Consider the following 22,140-nt stretch of genomic DNA (forward strand, 5'->3'; position numbering starts at 1 on the left):
GAAAGACCCCTGGCCAGGAATCAAACCCAGAACTTTCTTGCTGCAAGGCAGCAGTGCTACCCACTGTTCCACTGGGCAGCCCTTTAGGTAAAATGTTTGATGTAAATTGGTTATTTGAAGCAGGTTTCCATTTAAATGGTTAAAATAAATTCATTAACTTATTGTTTATAGCATAGTTTATTGGGATACACCTATACTACCCCTCCTTTTTACTCATCAGTCGTTCAGGACCCATTTCTTTTGTATATATTTTAATTTCATCACTCTTTCACCCTGGCACTTGGCACCCCTGCTTATAGTTTCCATCTCTCTCCTTTCTCTCTCTCTCTGTTCCACTCCAACCTTCCTCTCTCTCCCACAGCGGACGCTGCATACCTCCTCTCCACCAGCCACCGCTCGAGCTGGAGCTGAGGCGAGTACGCGCATACGGAGTGCGGCACAAGGAGTGTCGCTGAGTGCATCCTCTGTTATATGCATCCTTTTCCCTTCAAATGCCTACATTTCCCCTTCCAGTGTGCTGAAAAGAATCTGGGGCTGTCTCACATCAGATCTCTTTTCAGTCTTAATTTCTACAGGAATTCTAAAGACAATTGTGGAATATTTTGTGCCTTTCGTGGTAATGCCATGTGACCTGGCTATTCCACATTTTGGCGTTTCCATCATCTTCAAGAAAAGTCGCTTCTAGCTCAGACTTTTGGGGATTTTTTATAGAATAACTGAGTGAAGGGGAGCATAAAGGGAACCCCAGGAGGAATGGAAGTTTTGGACGTTGGCTTGGTCCTCTGAGAGGCTGCTGGTGGCGATTGGTGCAGGAGGGGAAACTGCGTCGCCAGATCTAAAAAAGCAGGGGGGGGATCTGGGGTCATTGGCCATCACAGGACCTGCAGTTCAAGACAACGAGGTTTAACCCCAAAGTGCGTCTATCGCTATCGAATTTGATCAGATACGTTTCTTTCTGTAACGATTGATAACATCCTCCAGCCTCTCAGCCTCGACTGAACGCGTCGGCGTTTTGGATGCGGCGCGTTTTTCTCTTTTTTCCTTCACTGCAGCTCGGCGCCGCTGCTCACCCAGGATCTGATTTAATGTTAGGAGGAATTTCAACAGGGTGCAGGTCTCTCACTATACCCTAGAAATCTGCTCCTCTTCATTTATACCCTTTCCTTCTCCCTCCTAACGCGCAAAAAGAGCAAAACCAAGATAGATTGATGGACTAAAAGAGAAGCCTCGTTTCACGGGTTTTTAACTCTGCTCAGAGCTGTATTTTTTTGTTTTTCTGTCTGTCTTTTTCCCCTCATCTCTGGACATAATGAAAGTTCTCCTGGTCGTGATGCTTATTGCCGTTTTTTGGAGCCAGGAGTGGAAGTCGGCGCTGTCGGATTCAATCATCCATATCGGTAAGTTACTGATTTGGGTGTTTTATTTATTTATTTTTTTGGTCAAAAAAAATCAAAAAAAAAAAAAAAAAAAAAAAAATCACAGCAGAGCTTTTGTGAGCGTCTGTCAGGAAACAGAAGGGGGGGGGGGATTAGACATTGATAAACGCGCTCCTGCTTCAATGGTTTTCTGACGCACCGATGTTTCTCGGAGTTTCACTTCTTTCTTTTTCATCCATTCAGGTTAAAATGGCAAATCTGAAATTTCAAATGATCCCTCAGAGCAGAGGGCAACTTTACATTACAGCTGCGTCTGGTATGATTAATACCATGAATGCGTCCTGCTTCTTAACACTTTAAGAGCATGCAGCCTTCTTCCCTTTCGGTGTGGGCGCAGAACAGGTGGTTTTTGTGATGCTTGCTCCCTGAATTACCCGAGAAGGCTACAGATATTCTATTTATAGATTATCTTTAAGTATAATGGCATTACCTCCAATATCATCATCTGACAGCGATACTGCAGTGGCAGAGAGTGGGGTGTGTGTCTGTGTTTTGGGGTGGGGGGGTCCTAGCGTCTTTTCTACCTTCCACCACCGCCTGCATAGTGACACTGTTGTGTTTTGAGCGTGATTCTTGTATTTAGGGGTAGATTTGCTGCAGCTTGGAAAGAGAGAGGGGGCGCGTGCCATGTAGGATGAGAGGTGGGATTGCATGGTCGCTACACAACTGGGAGGCTTCCAGCAACCAATAGACTAAAAATGTGTGTGTGTGAGAGAGAGAGACTTGATGCAGAGTGTTGGGCCTCTCCGAGTCAGAGTCACGCATGGGCTTTACACCAGTGGAATGAGATAAGCACCTGTCCGTGCCACGGTTATGATCCACTCACACTTTCAAACACACATAGAAACCACGTCCCTAATCCAGCGCTCTGTGCTGCCATACAGCACTGTTTGTTAATCAGCCGGCCAGGGTCAGCATAGATAAGCCAATTTAGAGGCTACCTGAGTGCAGTCTGCCAGCAGCTGGATCAGGTTGAGGTTTCCCTCTGGGCTGCATGCCAGAACGGATGCATCCAATACCAACAGCTGCAACTGAGTGAGATCTGATCAAACAAAGCCAGGATGTGATAACAAATTTCACAAAAAAATAATAATTTAACCCCCCCCCCGAAAAACAAACAAACAAACAGACAAAAAAGACATTCAGCACCTTTCTCTGAAAATGACAGAGCAGGCACCCCAGGCTATTTTCTTGAACTTTTTGTCAACTGTATTTTGGCACAGTTACATTTGCACCTCTGCTGGAACAATGAGTCACAAAGCCTTCATTCTGCATACAGAATTTCCTCTTTAAAAACTGCAGTTCTCATCCTTCAGGGGTGCCGGTGTAATCCACCGGTTAGGCAGATCACCCTGTGACTGAACGGTTTGATCACAGCAGCAAGGCTCATGTTGGGCAAGTGTCTCACAGTGAGCCTCTGAAACTTTATCTCCTCACACACTGTAAGTTTCCTCAGATAAGACTTTTCACAGTGTGAGCTGAATGTCTTTTGAGACATTTGGAGGCGTACCAGGACTAAAATGATCTCTGCAGACAACTGGCAATAAGTAGAATCTCCTGATATGCATACTCTTTGCAAATATCTACTACTGTTTATGTATTTGTTTATTATTATGTCTTACCTGTGCCAGTTTTGTTGAAACTAATCTCTTGGGTTACTCAGCAACATGCATGTTTAGGTTTTTGCAGCATATTAAAGCATTACTTGTCCAATTAACCTCTGAACCTTTCTAAAAACTTAATGCATTACTTATACAATTTTCATTATTTGATCACCTTGTAGTAATTTAATGGACTCTAAAAATATTACACATTTATGTGAAGTCTCTCTATCTCTATAGCAACATTCCTGTATGCAGAAAAAAAACCTTTAATCAAGCAGTGTGCATAAAGATTCCTGCATATATAACTAAGAAATTTTTATATAAATCTTATGTCCAGCAAAAGTAAGAAACTCTGCCACCTTCAGTATATAAACCCTTCAACAGAATGTACTATAATTCACAGTGTTACATCTGCAAATAAGTTAAAACGTTTAGGGACATATATTTCAAAGCATTGTTTAGATACTTTCTCTTTCTTTTTTCTTAAACTTTCAAACTTTAATACATGCTTTACCAAGGTCATGTAAAATGATAGAATGACATCTAGATAAAATCCAAGATTTAAAGGGTTTTTAAACAGAAAATATGTAAACACAAACTTCTAAAGAAAAGCAAAGAACAAAAACAAACAAACAATAATACCACAGCAATATCAATTTTAGATCGTATTAAAGGCTACTGTCAATAGACGGAAAAAAAAGTGGACGATGCCTCTAAAAGATACTACTTTTATCAAGGGACCATCACAAAATGTCCTTACTTAGTTTTGCAATTGGTATCAACAAAGTAAAGTCGGATTGGTGCCCCTCTAGTTTAAAAACATGTTTAGATTTTTTTTTTTAAATTGTTCATAGTTCTTTAAGTCTGGACTAATGTTTTGTTATCAGAACAGAGAGTTGGGTTGTAATTGTTTTCTTCTACAATTTCCTTCTCATCCAAACATTGGAACAAATAATATCTTAAGTGAATTTAATTCCTATTAAAAGTAAAATAAACTGGGCTAATGTGATGATATTATTTAACTCTAATAAGAAGGCAATTGGCTGAATTTTGGAGAACTGTAATGGATACAGTTATCATCTTTATGTACAGATGCCTAATTGAACATTTAGAGAGCACACATCATAGCAATACCTCTGCTATGCCAATATCCACAACAAACACAAGATTTGAACAAACGGAAACCACACCATCCTGTTTATAATATAATCAAGACAATGCAAGCATATGTGTGCTGAAGCCGCAATTTTTTTTTTTTTTTGAAGTGCATATTATGAAACCCATATTTTTTGTTTTCTATATGTTTAAACTAGTTTGATCATCTTGTGAAAACCATCTGTAATGAAAACATTTTTGGCTTGACTGGGATATTATGGTTGTTTTGGTTCTATAGAATAATTTTGGCTGCATTTGTCTGAGCGAAGGAAGTGTGGTTGGTCAGCTGGCTGCTTAAGTCGCACTGACTTTTGAACTTTTTTAACACCTCAAACCCGTTTTTGTCCTTTGAATCACATGAAAAGGATTTCATATCCAAAACAATACTTGTCTTTACCCTCATTTATACACAATGTCTCTGTAGCATCACTGCTTATTCTTACTTCCATAGGAAAGCTTCAAAATGACAGATACTGTATATCCCACTATGAGTAGTCCTACATGGGACCCAAACACAGTGAAGCTGGAACTTTGACAATCATTTTCACAAATTTGTGAAAGTTTTGTTGTCTAAGAAACAGAATGTAGCATTTGCTCTTGTTGATATAACATTTCAATACACTAAGTTTATGTTTTCTCACACTCTATCTTCTTTATAATGTATGGTGACCTCTTTCCTTCTTTGTATGCTTATCATATTGACTTAGGAGTGCAAGAGAAAATAAAAATCCCACTATACTTATCACAAGCGTCACATTGACATGTCAGAAGTAATCCTTTTTAATCCCTTTGTTGCAGTTAAAGATGGAATGAGGGTAGGAGATGGGAAGAGAGAGTCAAACAGAGATGTATATCAAAAAAAAAAGATGGTTGGCAGAAAGTAAAACACTTTGACAAATACTGATTGTATGCCATCTTTCCATTTTTAGCTCTCTATGTCAAAGCAGTAATTCTGGAGCCGACTTTTCATTATTTTGCTGATATTAACATTAGTGACCAGCAGATAGTTCTGTCTCTTCGTCCAGGCATTAAATGTGATTGAGCCTCTGGGAAGATGGTCCAACTGCCTCGCCCTTATCCCTTTCACTTCCCCTCACCCTCTGTCGCTCTTCCCACTCTGTCTCTGTAATGATAATTTTGCAGAGAAGGGGGTGGGGTTGGCTTGCCTCTTAGCTCTCACTATGCCATGTACCGCATGCCAATGGTGCTTTACTTTATGAGGCCTATATTACGGATTTTACTTCATGTTTATTTTAGGGATGTGCAGACAGGAAGGGTGGATATGTACTCTGGGTTTCAGCCAACTAAACTGGGTTTAAGGGTGGAGTCTCCTTGATTATTAGCAGTTCACCTGCTGATCTAAGTAGTATTTGAGATGAAGTTTAGATGCTTTACTTCATCACCATCATTGTGTCTCTCATCCTGGTTAAAGTCAAATTTGTTTGTCTAACTGATTGCTCTTTATTATTATGCAAATCAATGCAGTGTTGCATTTATGTCATATAATGCTGTTTTTAAATGATAATTTATAGATTTGATAACCAAAATGTGTCACTATTAGGTGCCTGTACAACCCAGGTTAACCAGAAAATATAAACTAATTAAACCAAAACTATGGAAAGAAATATCCCTTTGTTTTAAGCTTCAGTCAAACTATACTGAAAATATAGGCTGTCAAATGTTCTAAAGTTACATTCTGAAATAAAATTGCACCAATTTTCAAGACCATTACACACCCTTAGCATTTCTAAATTTGTCACATTATATTCACAAACTTCAGTTTTTATGGGATATTATGTGATAAGACAATCACAAAGTAGCTTCTGTAATTTCATTATGCCAGGTAAAGAAAGGTATTCTTACGGTATAACTTGCCACCACCATGGTTCAGAATGAGGACGTCACAGTGATTTCTATGGTAAATTTTCCATATCAGTGTTTTGCATGTAAGCCAGTTAGTTAAAACTTTGGTCTAATCTGCCCTTTTCCACATAACTGCAAACAGTATCTTTTTTTTTTTTCTTAGCTGTGGATGTCTGCATATTATTTTTGGATAACATAGTTCTTCAATGTATTGTTTTAAAACTTAACTTACTTTAAAAGATTCAACAAATTTACATTTGATCTGCCTGGGTATTTATTTGGTCTTCATGATGCTGTTTAAACTAATGTAAATAAAAAAAACTTGTTGAGACCTTCAAACAACAGCTATATTGGTACTGAGATTGAATTACATACAGGCTAACTATTTACTTAATTGATTGATTATTAATTCATTAATAATATTAATTAACTAATTATGTGACTTTCAGGATAATTTTTTTGTTTACATGCATTTCAAGGATATCAGAGTAAAGGGGACTAAATGCAGTTTTTATATTTTTATCTATAAATTAAAGTTTCAAAAAGCAAAATTTGGTGGTACCAGATTCTGGGGCTCTACTTTTATGATGAGATCTGCCTCTAAATCCAACATTATGATGTCCAGCTCCGGCTGAGCTTTTCTGGCCTGGGTTTTTCCCTTTGTATCAACCGTACCTTCAACTACGCTCAATCTTGTCCTTCTGAGCCGTGACCAAAATGTGTGTATTTGCTGACACATATGGGGTACCAAAGTGGCGGTCTGACATTAACCGCCACCTTGCCTTTTCTGCATGTAACAGATATTTTCTTTTGCATATGATCTGATCAATAACAGAGGCACATCACTCAATATGTCCTATACTCCTTCAGCTCTCCACCTGTCACTGCCTCTTGCAGTACACACACTCCAGAAAGCGCTTCTTTGAAAACTGAAGGGGGGGTACAGTGGCAAATTTTAGTAAATGATTCCGAGCTGCAGAAACATGTGATGCAAACTTGAAAACACAAAAGCCTAAAAAAACAAAGGCAGCAGAAAAACTCTTCTAACAAAAAATGCTTCAATCAATAAAATACAATCAACAAAAAGAACCCAAACAAGAAAAGCTGCAAGCAAAAGCAAAATGCTCCACTCACAGCAAGAAAAAATGATGCAAGACAAAAAATTAATTCCACAAAACAGAACAGAGAGAAAAACATATTGGACCAGACCCTCTGTACAAACAGGAAAGCAAGCTTTAGCGCAGAACTTTTAAAAAAGAAATCAGCAAAGCAGCAAACAGGTAGTTGTTCCACCTGCTTGCTGCTTATTACTTTTTTGTTTGCAGTGTTTTTTGCTACATTTGTTTTTGTGCTTGTTTGCACGTGTTTTGGAATTTGCATCACACATGTTTTTGCAGCCCTGTTTATTGTTTGCTGTGTATTTGGACCTGGGCAGTGTGGCGGATGATATTGGAGTCTGATGACAGGCAGCTAAAGATGGCCAGAGAGAATAAAACTGAAGAGGGAGAAGGATAAATACATTTTAAAACTTTTTAAAGAGTGAAACAAAAAAAAGTTAAATGGACTTTTTTACTTAGTCTGTTCTTGTGACTGAGCATTAACCTGCATGGTTTGAAAGTCTAGCATCGTTAGCAACATCTGACTTGAAACTAAAACACAAAATCTGAAAAATGTTCTGTCATTAATAAACTCTATATTGTTTTGATTATTGACACACATGTTGGTTTATTGTATAAAAATCTGGTCTGACTGTCTGATTCAAACCAACAGAGTCAAATATTAAAAAGTATTGCATTGTTCCAGGTCTCCAATATCTCTAGTATTTGCAACAGAACATGACATGAAAATAAGGGAACTTGTTTTTTTTTTTAGACAGTTATCATTTAAAGTGAATCACAAAATAAAAATGTGGCATCACCAAACTCTCAAGTTACAGGATTTAAATGTCTTAATTCAGATCTACAGTAACGCTACATGGTGGCTCTGATGTGTCGGATAATGCTGATCAGATAACTGATATCAACAAGGATAACATTTAAGATTGTTAGTATTTTTATTATTATCTGTGGTTTGACAGCTGTATATTTAAGAAACTGTTTAAAACTCATCAAATCTCATAAGCTGTGAAACTTTATTAACAGCTGTATGCTGTTTGAGTTATTTCTTTAAATATAATTTGAACAAAAAACAGGCATTGGCAAGATGTGTACTTCTTTTACTACCATTTAAATATTAAACTATTGAGGTCACAGAATCCAGACATTGACCAGAATGTCTAAGATTTCTCCTAACCACCTGCTCTCTTTTTCCTTTTGGGAAAATATTTCAGGCAGACAGCAAGTTACTGGTAGTTACCAGAGGAGAATGTGCGTGGACATGTACAAAAAGTCTGTACTGAGAGTCCTGTATTTAGTTAGTAATTGTATAAATATTGTTTCCATTAATGTTTCTGTATACCACTTGGAAAGTAGGTAGCTCCACCTTGCCTCTGTTTTATTTCCTACCCAACCATGTCAAAATCCTTCCCAGCAGCAGCACTCAGACCCTCCTCACAATTGTCCCTAAAAAGGTCCATCAACCTGTCACCCGCTACAGCCTTTAGGTTGCTTGTAAGACCCTGTTTGAGGCCCTGCAACTTCAAGTAGGCCGTCATTTACCACAAATCACAGGTATGCTTAATTAATAGAGCAGCTAAAAATGGCACTATGAGCTAAATATGGAAGTTATGAAAGCAAAATAAAAAAACAGGAAATAAACCTTAACACAAGTTAATAAAAATAATAAAAATTGAAGTCAGTGTTTGTAGGATGGAAGATGCAATGATATGGTCTAAAGCCTTTTAGAAAATACTTTGAATGGTTTCATCTTATTTAAACCTACCCCACTATATTGTAATCCACGCTCTGCTGCCCAAACCTCATATTCCTCTTGCTAGCATTAGCAACTCTTTGTTTTTTTATTTTATTTTTTTTCCTCTAGGATATATTTTTTGATTTGGTGTTAGACTGTGCTATAGCTAAACCCTTCCAAACGTTGTATTACCAGAAACATGCAAGTTGTCCTAAAATCTGACCTGCCCGTGTTGTAAGTTTAAAGTTCAGATAAATAATTTTATTAAGATTACATTTTCAAATGCTTTGCATGTATGAATGATTTATTTTTGGAGATCTTTATGGTCAAAGAGAATTTTTATGGAGAGCACATTTCTTTATGAAATGTAATTATTTTGATGTAAATTATGTAAACACAAGGGTGTAATCATTGTGTCATATGTTGTATCTACTTCCATGTGACAGTGGTCCTTTGGGGAGAAATATTTGACTTTTTGTGCCAAAATCCTTAAATAGTTGGACAAGAGTACACATTAAGTTTATTTACCTGTTTAATGAAACATATTCAACTTGAAGTCATAATAGATATAGATATACGCATAAACCGAAGACCTCCAGTTTTCATTTGAAGATATCCACATTGAAATGGATGGAAGCTATAGGAGTTCCAGCTCCTTAACAGGTGCCACCCTGCTTTTAAAGAGAAAGTAATTGGACAGTTGACTCAATATTTATTTCTTTGGCAGGTGTGGATAGTTAGACTTAGACTTAGACTTCTTTATTTGTCATTTTGTATGCACAGGGTCCTTATGTCACTCTCAGTCAAGCAGATTAAAGGCGTGGAGTTGATTTGAGGTGCGGTGCTTGCAGAAGGATTTGTAAAGAAAAGAAGTGGTTAAAAGAGCTCTCCATACAGGTGAAACAAGTCACTGTATGCTGCCAACACAGAGAAAGCCAATCTGAGAAATTGCTACAATTATAGGAGTATAAAAATCCAAAGATTTGTTCACCCATAGAAAGAATCACATTTGAACTCATTGTAAAAAGACCTGCAAACCCACAGAAGACAACAGTGGATATTTCTAAGTTAAAAAGAAATCCCTTCATAACAACCAACCAAGTGAACAACACTCTGCAGGAGGTAGGTGTAGCAATATCAAAGTCTACCATAAAGAGAATACTGCATGGAAGTTAATACAGAGTTCACTGCATGGTGCAAGCCTCCCATAAGCCCAAAAAATAAAAATACTAGTTTTTTTCTTGTCTGCTAAAAAAAGCCACCACGCTTGTGGAAGCATATTCTCTGGACAGATAAAACCAAGATCCACCTCTATCAGATGGGTGAGGCATATATGGCTGTAATGGCACCATGTCACTAGTGTTTATTGATGATGTTGCACAGGACCAAAGCAGCTGTATGGATCCTGAGGTATTAAGAGAAATACAGTTTGCTCAAATGCAGCCAGACTGAGTGGTTGGTATTTTATAATATGGATGGACAATGACCCATAACATAAATTTACCCAAAAGTTATAAGGCAAAAAGAGGTATATTTTTGAATAGCCAAATCACTCAACTGATATTACCACAACTGACAAAGCATAAATGGAAAGCATTAAAAGGAGAAAACCCAGCATCTGGTCTTTTTTAAGCAAGTATTTGAAATGAAAAAAATATTTAAAATGATGTAATTTATCCACTTGTTTAAATGGATTGTGTTCTAAAAAATTATTTAGTCCCTCATATTTTACAATCATTTTTTTCAACCTACTGAAAAACTGGAAATCTGGACTCCATTTGCATATTGTTTTCATTATGTGATCATTATGCTGTCTTTTTTTCAAATATATGAACCTAGCTGTATATGACTTAATTTTAAAACTAGTTATGTGTACATGCCTTTCTGTTTAGTGTATATATATATATATATATATATATATATATATATATATATATATATATATATATATATATATATACACACACACACACACACACACACACACGTGTATATGTATGTATGTACTGGGTCAAAAGCCTGGAGTCGGCCTTTGCAGTATTCATTAAATGCTTCATATATTTTGAATTCCAGTGGAGATGTGCTTGCCCATGCTGTCTGTGATGTGTAAGATTTAGCACCCCTTGTGTCTCTGTGCTTGAACACAAACACTTGTGGATGTGTATATAAATCTTATCCGAATTATATGCATTTAAAAATTATATTGAGACTGTGTCTTCTTCTAAACACAGAAAGCAAGGCGGACAATTGTACCAGGGCATACGGGCAGAACTTTTATCTGGCCTGTGCATGGGGAGAGAGAGAGGGAGAGAGAGAGAGAGAGCATTTGTGTCTTTGAGGTTGAGATGGGCTGACAGGTAACTGTGAAGAGAAGTTTTGTTGGTTTTTAGAGGTTGAATGCAGAGCAGGGAACAAGAGACATACCAGGCCTGCCCAAGGTGCTTCATCTCACCACATCACTCAGTGATGCAGTTAGAACAAACTAGATGGTAGTGGAAGCTCCTGTTTAACTCGTACCCAGAGTCCTGAGTGATTGTGTTATTTAGGTCCAGCTTTGATTACTAAAAGGAATTCTAAATATTACATGGGGGGCATTTGAAAATAACTGGCTTGATTTTTAAAAACATGGTTGAAACACTGAGCAGCATACTAGGCAAGGATACATAGCCTAGAGACCCATGGCTACAATAAAAGATTGCTGATGTTCTTGTTAATTAAGAAAAGTCATGTATTAAATAAACATGTTTATGATATAATTCAAGGATGTTTCATACATCCATCTCTGAGATCGTACAGAAACAAATAGAACCACAACAGAGAAATTTGTATGCATCCAGTTGCCCTGGGGAAAAATGCATAGTGTGCAATTCCGTTTCAGTCTATGTGAGTGCTGTAACAAAGAGAGAATGTTAAAAGGAAGGAATCCTCCTTTCATGAACTGGGCACAGATGTAGTTCTTGATTTCAAGTGTGTATTATGTACCAGTGCACTTTTCTTGCATTGACAGCAGATGCACCTACTACACCAGGGTTTTAGTGAACATATTAGGTGTCCTTTTAGTGGAACAGCTGCCATCTCTTCTTTCATGTTTTCAGCCTCAGTACACTGTATTTCCTGATAGGACAAATGCTGTCCATGTCCTCTAGAAATCAGTATTCTGTCTTATTGGGTCAGGAGGTTCCCTAAATGTGGATTGAATGTCTTTCCTTGTGTACAGTACACTAAACGGGTCGTAGTTTCTCATGCATATATGTATGTGAACACAGTGGTAGATGAAGCAGTGTGGATGTTTTATAAAGTGGCATCTCAAAGAGGACATTTGTTAGCGCTCCTGACCATTATCTTTGAATATAGGCACATAACTGTATGTGTGGGTGGCTGGGTCTATTTTTGTGTCTTCATGCATGTGTACATGGCAGCCAGCTTCCTTTACAGGCAATCTTCGACCCCCAGTGAATTATTTCCTCTACACTAAATCATGTTTAGTCAACTTTTCTTTGCACCGACCATTGCAAGTTTGTTCAACAATGTGCACTCACAGACACACCTGCACATTCAAAGTCATGTGTAAGTGTAAACTTATAAAGGACAAAAGAAAAATGCATGCACAAAAATATGAGAACTGTTCAGTCTACAGATCAACAAAAGCATTTTTTTTAGACAGATGCTTATTATTATGACATCAATCCAAATCCGCTTATACAGTACGCTGCAGATTTTTTGGGTCGAATCTTAGAGCAAATATTTCCTTTTCTTCCTCCATTTATATCATAAAAATTACAATGATAACAAATGTTACACAAGTCTTCATTTGAACAACAACAAAAGATTTAATAACAAGTCAAACTAAACGATAACAATTGAACCACTGCGTTATCAGCAAACTTTGACTTATTAGGTGATCCTGGAACAAAAAAGAATGTTGTTTTGTTTTTATTCTTAATTTCATAGTATTTTATTATGAAATACTTCGAATGAAGACTTGTGCATTTTGTAATGTAAATCATAGCTTTTAGAATCTTTTTGCAAGCTTTAAACAAGGCATGGTTTTCTGCACCTTTATCATACATCAAGGTCATGTGTTAAAAACAGGGAGAACTAGGGGCTTGAAGTTAATCCCCCAATGATAAGCCTCCTACGCAGCAACAGTCACAGAGCGAAACTGGCACATTTACCCTCTACAGCCACTTCATTAGGTATGCTCATAGGCTCTATGGATCAGAAGGGGAAACATTCCCTAGAGAATTTGATGCACTAACACTATTCTTACCCATCTTCCATTCGACCATCCCAAAGAGGCTGTTTTCTATTGGAGGAGTGACTATAGAAGGCAGAGGAGTATTGTGAAATCATTAGGTCGAATAAACAAAAGTTTAAGATTCTTTTAAATTCTTCACATGATGAAGTTATTTGCACAAGAAAGCAAATAAAAGTGTGTAATTTGAAAGGAACGGACATTGCCAGTAACTAAGCTCAGGTCCATTTCATGAAGCAGGTTTATTGAAAACTCTTAAGTTTTCTAAACCTGAATAATCTGAAACTGAATTTTCCATGTAACAGAGAGTTTCCTCAACCTCTGTTTCAGTCACCGTAGTAACATTCTCCCCAGAGCTAATCTGGTTACGAGCAGGTTTTGTTCAGTAAACTCGAAGTATCCTCTGTCTCCCCTCACCTTACAGCTAATCACATTAGTTTTATTTCCTGATTTAGACAGATTTTTGTTGTAATTTTGTGCATAAAATAAAATAGTTCACTAGGTCCATTAGAGACATTAAGTTTTAAAAACAAGAATTAAATGAAATATTTATAGGTAGAGGATTCCTGGCGGACTTGAATCTGAGTTTGTTAAACCTGCTTCGTGAAATAGACGCCAGGATGACTGTCCTGTTTAAACAGTGCTTAATTACATATTAAGGAGTGAGGTTTGATTTACTTTCGGGTCTATTATAGAAGAATAATAAGTGTTTAAAAACAACAGACATATAACACCCTCTTTAACTTGTTCAGAAAGCCAATTGAACAATTTAACACAAAAGAGTTCAGTAACCTTGGCATGGCTCCTTCAAGCTGCAGTACTAAAAGTAAAATATTTAGACAATGCAGTTACCGGAAACATATTTTTTAACCTTACACAGACAGAAGTGAAAACACGTTAATGCAACACACCAAAATGAATTGGCACTATAAAGTGGGGTGGGGGATATTTGGTTTTAATAGATATTTCTTGGTAATGATTAAAATACATTAACAGTTGTGAGCAAATTACTCCAGACCTAAATATATTATTGATTGTAAATCCTTATCAAGAATGACATGGAAGTCCTTGCCTCCTGCTTTGCTATGGCAAACCCCAATACACATAGAACATAATTCGTATTTCAGGCCAAACTTAATTGACTTGCTTTCATGAAGATATTTGTCTAATCCAATTATCTTATTGATTTTTATTTTAGTTTCCCCTTTGGTTCGTGGTCTATTTCAAAATATGAGAGTTATGACCAGGGCCCCGTTCTTCGTACGTCACTAACTCAGCTGGATTTGATTCTTGGTGATTTGGCATGATCTTGGATTGTTTGGTTCTTTAACGCTCATCCTGGACTTGCTGTCATAACAACATGTGCACAAGCTTAAGCCTACTCGTGAGCAGGCTTATTTCATGTAAGCAGGATTAGATCGCGGCTTCATAATCGGAGGAGATAGGGAAGTCTGTCGTAGCCATGTCTTTTCCATTTTTATGACGGCAACCTGTTGCGGGAGGAGCAAGGATAAGTTGCAGAGTGTTTTAAAAAATATGTCAATCAGGAAAATGTCTATATAGCAAACTGAATGATTGTTGTTCTCTAAATCAAAAACCACTTTATATTTTAAAATGGAAAAATGTTCTATTTTTTTTTTTTTTTATTCAATGTATGACATGAATGCATAAACACCTCATTTTATTTCCGTGTTAAATTCTGTTTAAAGTAACGGATCATTAAAAATGTCTCCGGACCTTTACTGGGTGATGATTTTCTTTATTCGGACCCCGCCCGCTGATTTTTAATTTGTTACCCCTGGTTTAAGTTTTATAAATATTTATTTCATGTCATGTGTGCCATCCAATGCAGATCATTGGCGCCCTCCACATCTAGTGAAAACTAGTCTAATTGGATGAGTCATAACACAAAGACTCATTGGTTAGCTATTCTTGAAATTTGTGCTTACGCCAAAGGAAATCATCAGAAGCAAGCAGGTGTTCTTCAAACTGCAAACTAAACTAAACTTTCTTGTTGAAGATGCCGTTTATTTAGGGAACGGGTGTCGTCCTGTGTCATTTTGTGAAAGAAAAAGAAAGGGTCAAAACCTGCCTCATGCAACAAAAGTAAAAAGTAAAAGTACAACACTGTCCACCTCTGTATCAGTTCTTTGTGCAGATTCATCTTCAAGCCTTTTTGTAGGTCTTACACCAGCTATGGACTCCTGCACATTGCAGACAGAAAGAATAGGTACACAAGTATATACAAATTAGTGTAAAGTTATTTATGCTCTTACATGTAATTCTTCCATAGAACAGTCATCTGAGAGGGTTTAACTCTTCTGTGCAATGGAAATAAATAGGTATTACAAAGTGTTATAGTGTATTCCTTTTATGCAAGTTAGAAAAAGTACACAACTTACTGCATATGCCTCAGCCACCACTTGCTTGGGAACAGGTAGAGGCCTTTTAAGATGAGCTTTGGATGCCGATTGGCTTTCGTGGAGGTCTGGTTCAAAGCTGATTGGCTGTGTGGGTGGATGGCGGTGGATGTAGGAGAGCAGTTTCTTCAGTTAAACTTCTGCCTCGGCTCCATTTAATGCAGCAACAAATAATGTTACAGTGTACTAAAAGAATTAAAAGCTAATTTAGCCTACCAGTAATAAAGGTGTTGCTGCTACTGGTCCCTGGCTTTGGGTCTGAGGAAGAGCTGTCACCAGGGATGCACTCTTCAATGGTTTGGTTTTCATTTAACCCAAGCGCCAGCTCCTCTGCTGGGGATAGTGTGGTGGTGCAGGAACACCTGTTTTTTTTTTCTTTCATCCTTTTTCTTGGTGGTTGTTTGACAAATATATAATTTCACCATGGCTTTTAAAAAGAGGAAGAAGTTGCTTTTTAAAATACAGCATAATAATCAAAGGCTACCATTTTGTTGAATATTCTTGTACTTCACTTTTACTTGTCCGCATGTTCAAGTGGGTCCTGTGGAGGCTCTGACAAAAAAGGAACAAAGTAAATATAAAATATTAAAATGCAAAAATACATATTGTAGAAAGTGATAGATACATCTACCATGGACAGTATTTCCGCATTTAATTTGCTACTTTTTGCCAGCCCTCTCTCCTGGCTTTAGCAGACTTTGAGGTGTTCCCTGTCATTTTAATTAACAACTCAAATTCTGCATAACCTTCCATTAAAAGCTCTAGTTCTGTTTGGGAGAAAAACTGAGCATGTTCTTTGGCCTTGGTGAGCAGCCAATAGAAATTGGATCACTGTTTCTACTATCAATACATATCCCCTTTTAAAACAACACATGAGCGCTAGGGTTGTCACGATACTAAACTTTTCAACTCGATACCGATACTAAGGAAAATATTCGATACTCGATACCATTTTCGATACCACAAGGATAAAATTTCAACAGAAAAATGTTGATTAATAATTAAAATACAACAATAAGAACAACATTTTGAGGTTGTTTGCTGTGCACAGTATATAGCAAGCTTGATAAAAAACTTACAAAATTAAAATTAAGTTTTCCTTACTTGGCTATGCTTTGCACACATAACAATGACACTAGCCAAACCGGTTAAGAAACAAAAAGTAATTCTCAGCAGCTGCAACTGTTACAAAAAAAGTCTGAAACTGAAAAGTACACAATATTATTTAATCACACAGTGTTCAGAAAGTGCATTTTCCTCTATTCTGCACTTTAGATGAATGACTGATTAGGTGCGACTGGTACTCGATACTTTTGAAAATGAGTATTGTATCCGGATACAACATTTCAGTATCGATACTTTTTTGAGTATCGATACTTTTGACAACCCTAATGAGCGCACAATTATCTCAGACAACTCAAACCAGCCACACTAATCATAAACAACAGGTGTGTTTGAAGAACCCAATTAGCCAGATCATGATTATCATGATGATATCACAAACAACCTTTACAGGTTATAAAGCCATATTATGGTCCAATAACTTGCTTTCCATAGTATTTGATATAATAATGACATTGCTTTAAATGACTAGTTACTTTTAATGACTGGTGCTGGTTGTGAAAGCAGATGCAACAGTGCCAATGTGGGGATGAAGTGACACGTCGTTGCTGTGAAACATTTTGCTCTTTTTGGCATCTTTTTGCATCACATTGTTGGGTGGCAAAGGACCAGACCTGCCAAACTTTGAAATGGCAAAGGGATAAAATGACTAGCTCCTTCAAAGAGAATAAGTCGGAATTCTTCTTACCTGCTCACCTTTAATAGACAGACTATTTTCAAATACATGTGACTGCGTGACCAGTTTACATACTGAGAGTTTAAACCACAGTCTTATATTAAATGTCCAGATAAGTTGGTGGTGTTCATTTTTTTTCTAAGGTTTGTGTTCTTCCCTTTGTCAAATATTATCTACCATTATTCTTTTCAAATATGGTTCCACTTTGTTGGTGCTGACCTCAAATCTGCAAATTCTGGTCTTAGTATTGATATTTTTATTTACTTAAAAAGTAATTTCTTTTTCCTTTTATTTTGAGCTTTACTTAAGCGGTAATAAATCAGCGGTTGTGGAGGATGGAGTGATTGAGTGTAAGTGTTCAGTAGATTAATCTTTCAATCTTTGCTTTACACATTAAGTTCACTCTTGATCTGCCCTTTGCCCACACTTCTTGTGTATCCCTTTTCACTCTTTTCACCCTTTCAATCTAGCATCTATCATGGTGCAACTGATTAGAGCTTCAGACATTAGGAGGTGTTAAACACTTTGCTAATTGCTTTCATGGAATTGTAATGTGCTGTTTGCTTTGCCTGCCACACTTGGAAACATGTCATGAAGCTGCCTACATATGCCCATCTGGTTTGCAGATTGTAAGTCTGGGGGAAAAAAACAACAAAAAACAAATAAACATGAAAGTAATTATAAAGCAAGTCAGAGCAATAATGAAGCAAATATTAAACATAGTTTGGATTTTAAACCTGTCCTTTTCTCTGCACACACCCCCCCCCCCCCCCCCCCCCCCACACACACACACAAAAAAGGACTAACCATTCAAAATTCAAGGTTATTTTTGCCAGGGATGTTTTATTGATATTTAGTTGTCTCTAGACACTTGCAAGTTAAATATAGCCTGTTCCCGATTAAAATGTCAGTATTGTTCAAACATCAAAAAATAAACAGTCCCCCTAGTATATTTACTTATGTTTTTGAGGTTAATGCACACAAATTCAAAATGTTATGCTTTACAAATAAAAAAAAAACCTAACTTTATCCTTTATGAAGATCATTGATTCAAATTGATATTACAATGTTCAAATAAAAGCAGATTAATAAATAAATCTGATTCCTTGGTGGTATATCTTTTTAACCACTGTGATTCAGCTCTTGGGCAAAAATTGTATCTGTGAGATGATTAATCTGCATGCCAGATGACATGATGGACAGAAAAAGGCTGTTACAGCTGGATGTGTTAGTCAGTCAGGACGTTTCGGTATATATCGCTCATACCAAGGGCTGCAATTTTAAATTCTTTTTGTGCTTCTAAGGTCTTCCTTAAAAAAAAAATTGCAAATTCTGGTGTAAAAAAAGAACAAAAATCACAAAAAGTGCTTATCTTGGACTGTTCTGAAATTAAGGATGTCCTTAAAAAAAAAACAACAACAATTTTTCACATAAATGCATACATATTTACTTACAGCAAAGAGGTCTGCAAAAGGTCTTCAGTCAGCTTAGACCTGTTGCCTTGACATTCTACATTATTAAGGATCCAGAGCAGTGGTCTCAAACTCCAGTCCCAAAAGGCCAACTTTGCAACCTGATTCCAATATAGGCTAAATAAGAGACCTCTGCAGAGCTTGACTACTGGTTAGTAATGAAATGTAGCAATTTTATTCAAGCCTGTAGTGTATGAGTAACATCTGAAGGGTGCACAACACTAGCCCTTCAGGATCTGAGTTTGAGACCTCTGTGCTGGAGAGACTCCTGTTGGTCTCCCATAGAAAGCAAGCAGTAATCAGAACCCACTACAGTTCTAATCCATCCATCCGTCAACCTCCCTTCCTCGCTCCCTCCCTTATCTGTCATGGTCGAGGTGGGGCCATTTCTAGCAGTGTATGGCCAAATTGTGGGATTCACCCTAGACAGGTCGCCAGTGAGTTTCAGTCAGTTCAATTCACTTCAGTTTATTTATATAGTGCAAATTCACAACATAATATCTCGCACCACTTTACTGAGAGAATTCAGTCAGATCATACAGTCACAGTTAAAGTTTTCTGTCTTCAGAAAACCAGCTGATTGCATATGCATGCCTTAGAGACAAGTTGATTGCATTATAATAAGAATCTTTGCATAAGCTTTTTAAAACATCTGAATTAAAGGGTATAATACATACAAATGAAGCTGCACATGTTCTCACCTGTGATGGCAAATCTAAAGGTATCACTCCTATGCTCTCAAAACTCTGAACCGATTAACTTACAAATGACAAAATAATAAAATAAAGATTTCTCCATGTTAAGTCTTGGATCTGTTGGAACATGCTCACCACTTGTTAACTTGCACAATCTGTCAAATTATGAGGGACCAATAACTTGTACTTGGTATTGGTACTACTAAAAACAATCTGTACTAATATGCTGCTTTATTTGTCCTCATAAATATGGTAATAATTTCTTTAATCCTATTGATTGGCTACAATATATTTAGTTATTTATTTTATCTCTTGTGTTTTCTTTCTTTATTTTCTTGAAGTGTAACAAAATGTGTAGACTTATCATTTTCTCTATGTATTTATAGCTTCAGGGAAAGCTGTGTGCTTCAGGCAGAACATTTACGCTTCAAGTAAAATCTCCACTTGCACAGATACATTTAGGCCACTACAATATTAGTCATGATGTTTCAAGGCGCAGAGTTTAAATATCTTTGAGTATTTATTTGACCATTCACTGCACATCATGGTAAGGTCGACTGTGTTTAAGCTTTAAGTTTCTTCCTTACAACCTTTACGATTTTGACTGAAAATAACTCCTTGTGGTATTAAATATAAAGAATTAGAACTGGCCACCGGTAATCCTTATGCAAATGTCTTATTCAATTACAGTATTGTCCTGAGCATAAGTCTTGTAGCTAAATCTTAAAGTTAAGCTGAAAATCCTCTTTATTCTGAAGGTCCTAGCTCTAACCATCAGGATATTTTTGTTTTCAGTATTATTAATTCCTCTGAATTTCAGTGCCAGTGCATTTCTATATAGGAGAAACAATACGTTAAAAAAAAAAAAACTGTCTCAGTATCAGTAAAGGTAATTCTAATTAGTGTTTCCATCATCTGTCAGTCATCTGAAGGAAACAAAATTGAGATGTAACAGTCACACAAAAACAGTCACATTTAAGGGAGTTAACTGAGCTTAAAGCAGGGCATGCAGAACAGGATAGCTCTGTAATTCAGGAAAGGTTTAGCGTTGAGAGAGAACAAAAGAGGATTAGTTTGCCTCGATCAAGCCACGAGAGTTTCAAAGTCCTAATGCAAGGTGAAAGTCGAGTAAACTTTTGACAGCAAGACAAACCATGTGAAGAACATACATTTGTTTAAACTTTTAAATGTATATGATTTCTCTTCTCCTATTAAATTTCCCTTGTTTCTCTGCATTCCAAATCTATGTATGTATAAATTAAATGCATGTATAAATTGCATGAATGTAATAGCTGGAAAATTGCATTGGTGTCAACAATATACAGCTGTTCTGTATTAAGGGAATGCACGTTTTCTGTCACATACTGCAGGTTGTAGAAAGTCAGCTGTTATTGCACATGTATATGAATGTAGACACTCTACTCCTATCATAGGGCTGTCCTTTCTGGCTGTGCAGCTCAGCAGAATATGAGAACAGACAGTCTTATTTTTCTATCTCCATGTAGTTGCCGAGGGTTGTGCACTCTGGACAGCCATCTAAACCCAGCACATTACTGTGCGATCAAACCAAATCAGGGCCTGTGCTCATCCTCTCCTAGTGCATTTGTGGCTGCTGTGTGGGGTCACCTCAATGCGCATGGCTACATACAGTATGCCAGCTTGAGCGATCCTTGTGTGTGTAATGTGCTGTGGATGTGAGGTTAAAGAACTTGGGTATGCCCCGTTTAATGTGTGTGTCTGGGTTTGGGTGTGTGTGTACGTACATTCAAGAGGCTTAGGTCTGTAAATTTATGCAGCATGCAGGGAGAAAAACTGATGTGTAATTGGCCTTACATTCCTTAGGGAAAAAATTAAAGTGCAGCTGAAATGTTGCCATAGTATGGGAAAACGATACCACCAAGGGGGTTACTCAACATGTGAAAAATGAGCGTAGATTACAGATTCTAAGGAGACGTTGAAGAGTGCCCTTTAATTATGGAGGCTTTTGAGAAAGAAAGATTTAAAGTTCTGCTAACTCTTAAAGGAAAATTCCGGTTTTTAACACTTTTAGCCCATTTTCTGTAGTGTCCAGGATGAAATCGAATGATCGACACCAAAATTTTGATGATTGGTCCTGTCTCTGCTATTTGGCTCATGCAGAATCCCCCCCTGGCTGCTTCAGAATGGCTTCCATAGTGCATGTCCGATAATGTCCTTAAAACAACCTTAAACGTTCTTTTTTTAAAATATGCTACTCACCGGGTCGTCAGCGCTGTTCAATGACGTTCCAAAAAAAGTTTCGTGAAGAAAAACCGTTCCTGTCTTGTTTTATTTAGCATTTTGTAAATCCCAGAACTATTTTTTCCGATACATCACAACCGCTTATAAACTTCCGCTTCCCGTTCGAATCTGAAGCAATGCACACTCCAGACCACTAGTTGGCGACGGTATCCTCTACCGTCAAACTCAAAGTCCAATATGTCCTCCTCAAGAATCCACCTTTCGTATTCCATTTTCAGAGTTTTTTAAAGTGTTTAACAGAGACGTTAGCACCTCGACGTCGGAGTACACAGAGTGAAGCAGAAACACTTGGGCCTTGCGAAAAGACTACAA

General features: G+C 37.2%; 1 protein-coding gene across 5 annotated transcripts in view; it reads left to right on the plus strand.

Annotated features, from left to right (window-relative positions):
* Nucleotides 1–372: 372 nt before the first annotated feature.
* The window catches only part of grid2 (glutamate receptor, ionotropic, delta 2), a 594,833-nt gene continuing 573,065 nt past the window's right edge, over nucleotides 373–22,140 (plus strand). For 3 of the 5 annotated variants that reach the window (XR_005280492.1, XR_005280493.1, XM_038281456.1), the window contains exon 1: nucleotides 374–1,397. Coding sequence is in view for 3 of the 5 variants with exons in the window: in XM_038281456.1 (XP_038137384.1) it covers nucleotides 1,310–1,397 (88 nt within the window). In the remaining 2 variants the exon portion in view is untranslated. Of the gene's footprint in view, nucleotides 1,398–22,140 lie in introns of all 5 variants that reach the window. The other 2 variants (XM_038281457.1, XM_038281458.1) reach the window with 1 other exon arrangement.

The sequence above is a fragment of the Cyprinodon tularosa genome, unplaced genomic scaffold, assembly GCF_016077235.1.
Source record: "Cyprinodon tularosa strain WSP-4 unplaced genomic scaffold, ASM1607723v1 ctg171, whole genome shotgun sequence".
In the NCBI taxonomy this organism is placed as follows: domain Eukaryota; kingdom Metazoa; phylum Chordata; class Actinopteri; order Cyprinodontiformes; family Cyprinodontidae; genus Cyprinodon; species Cyprinodon tularosa.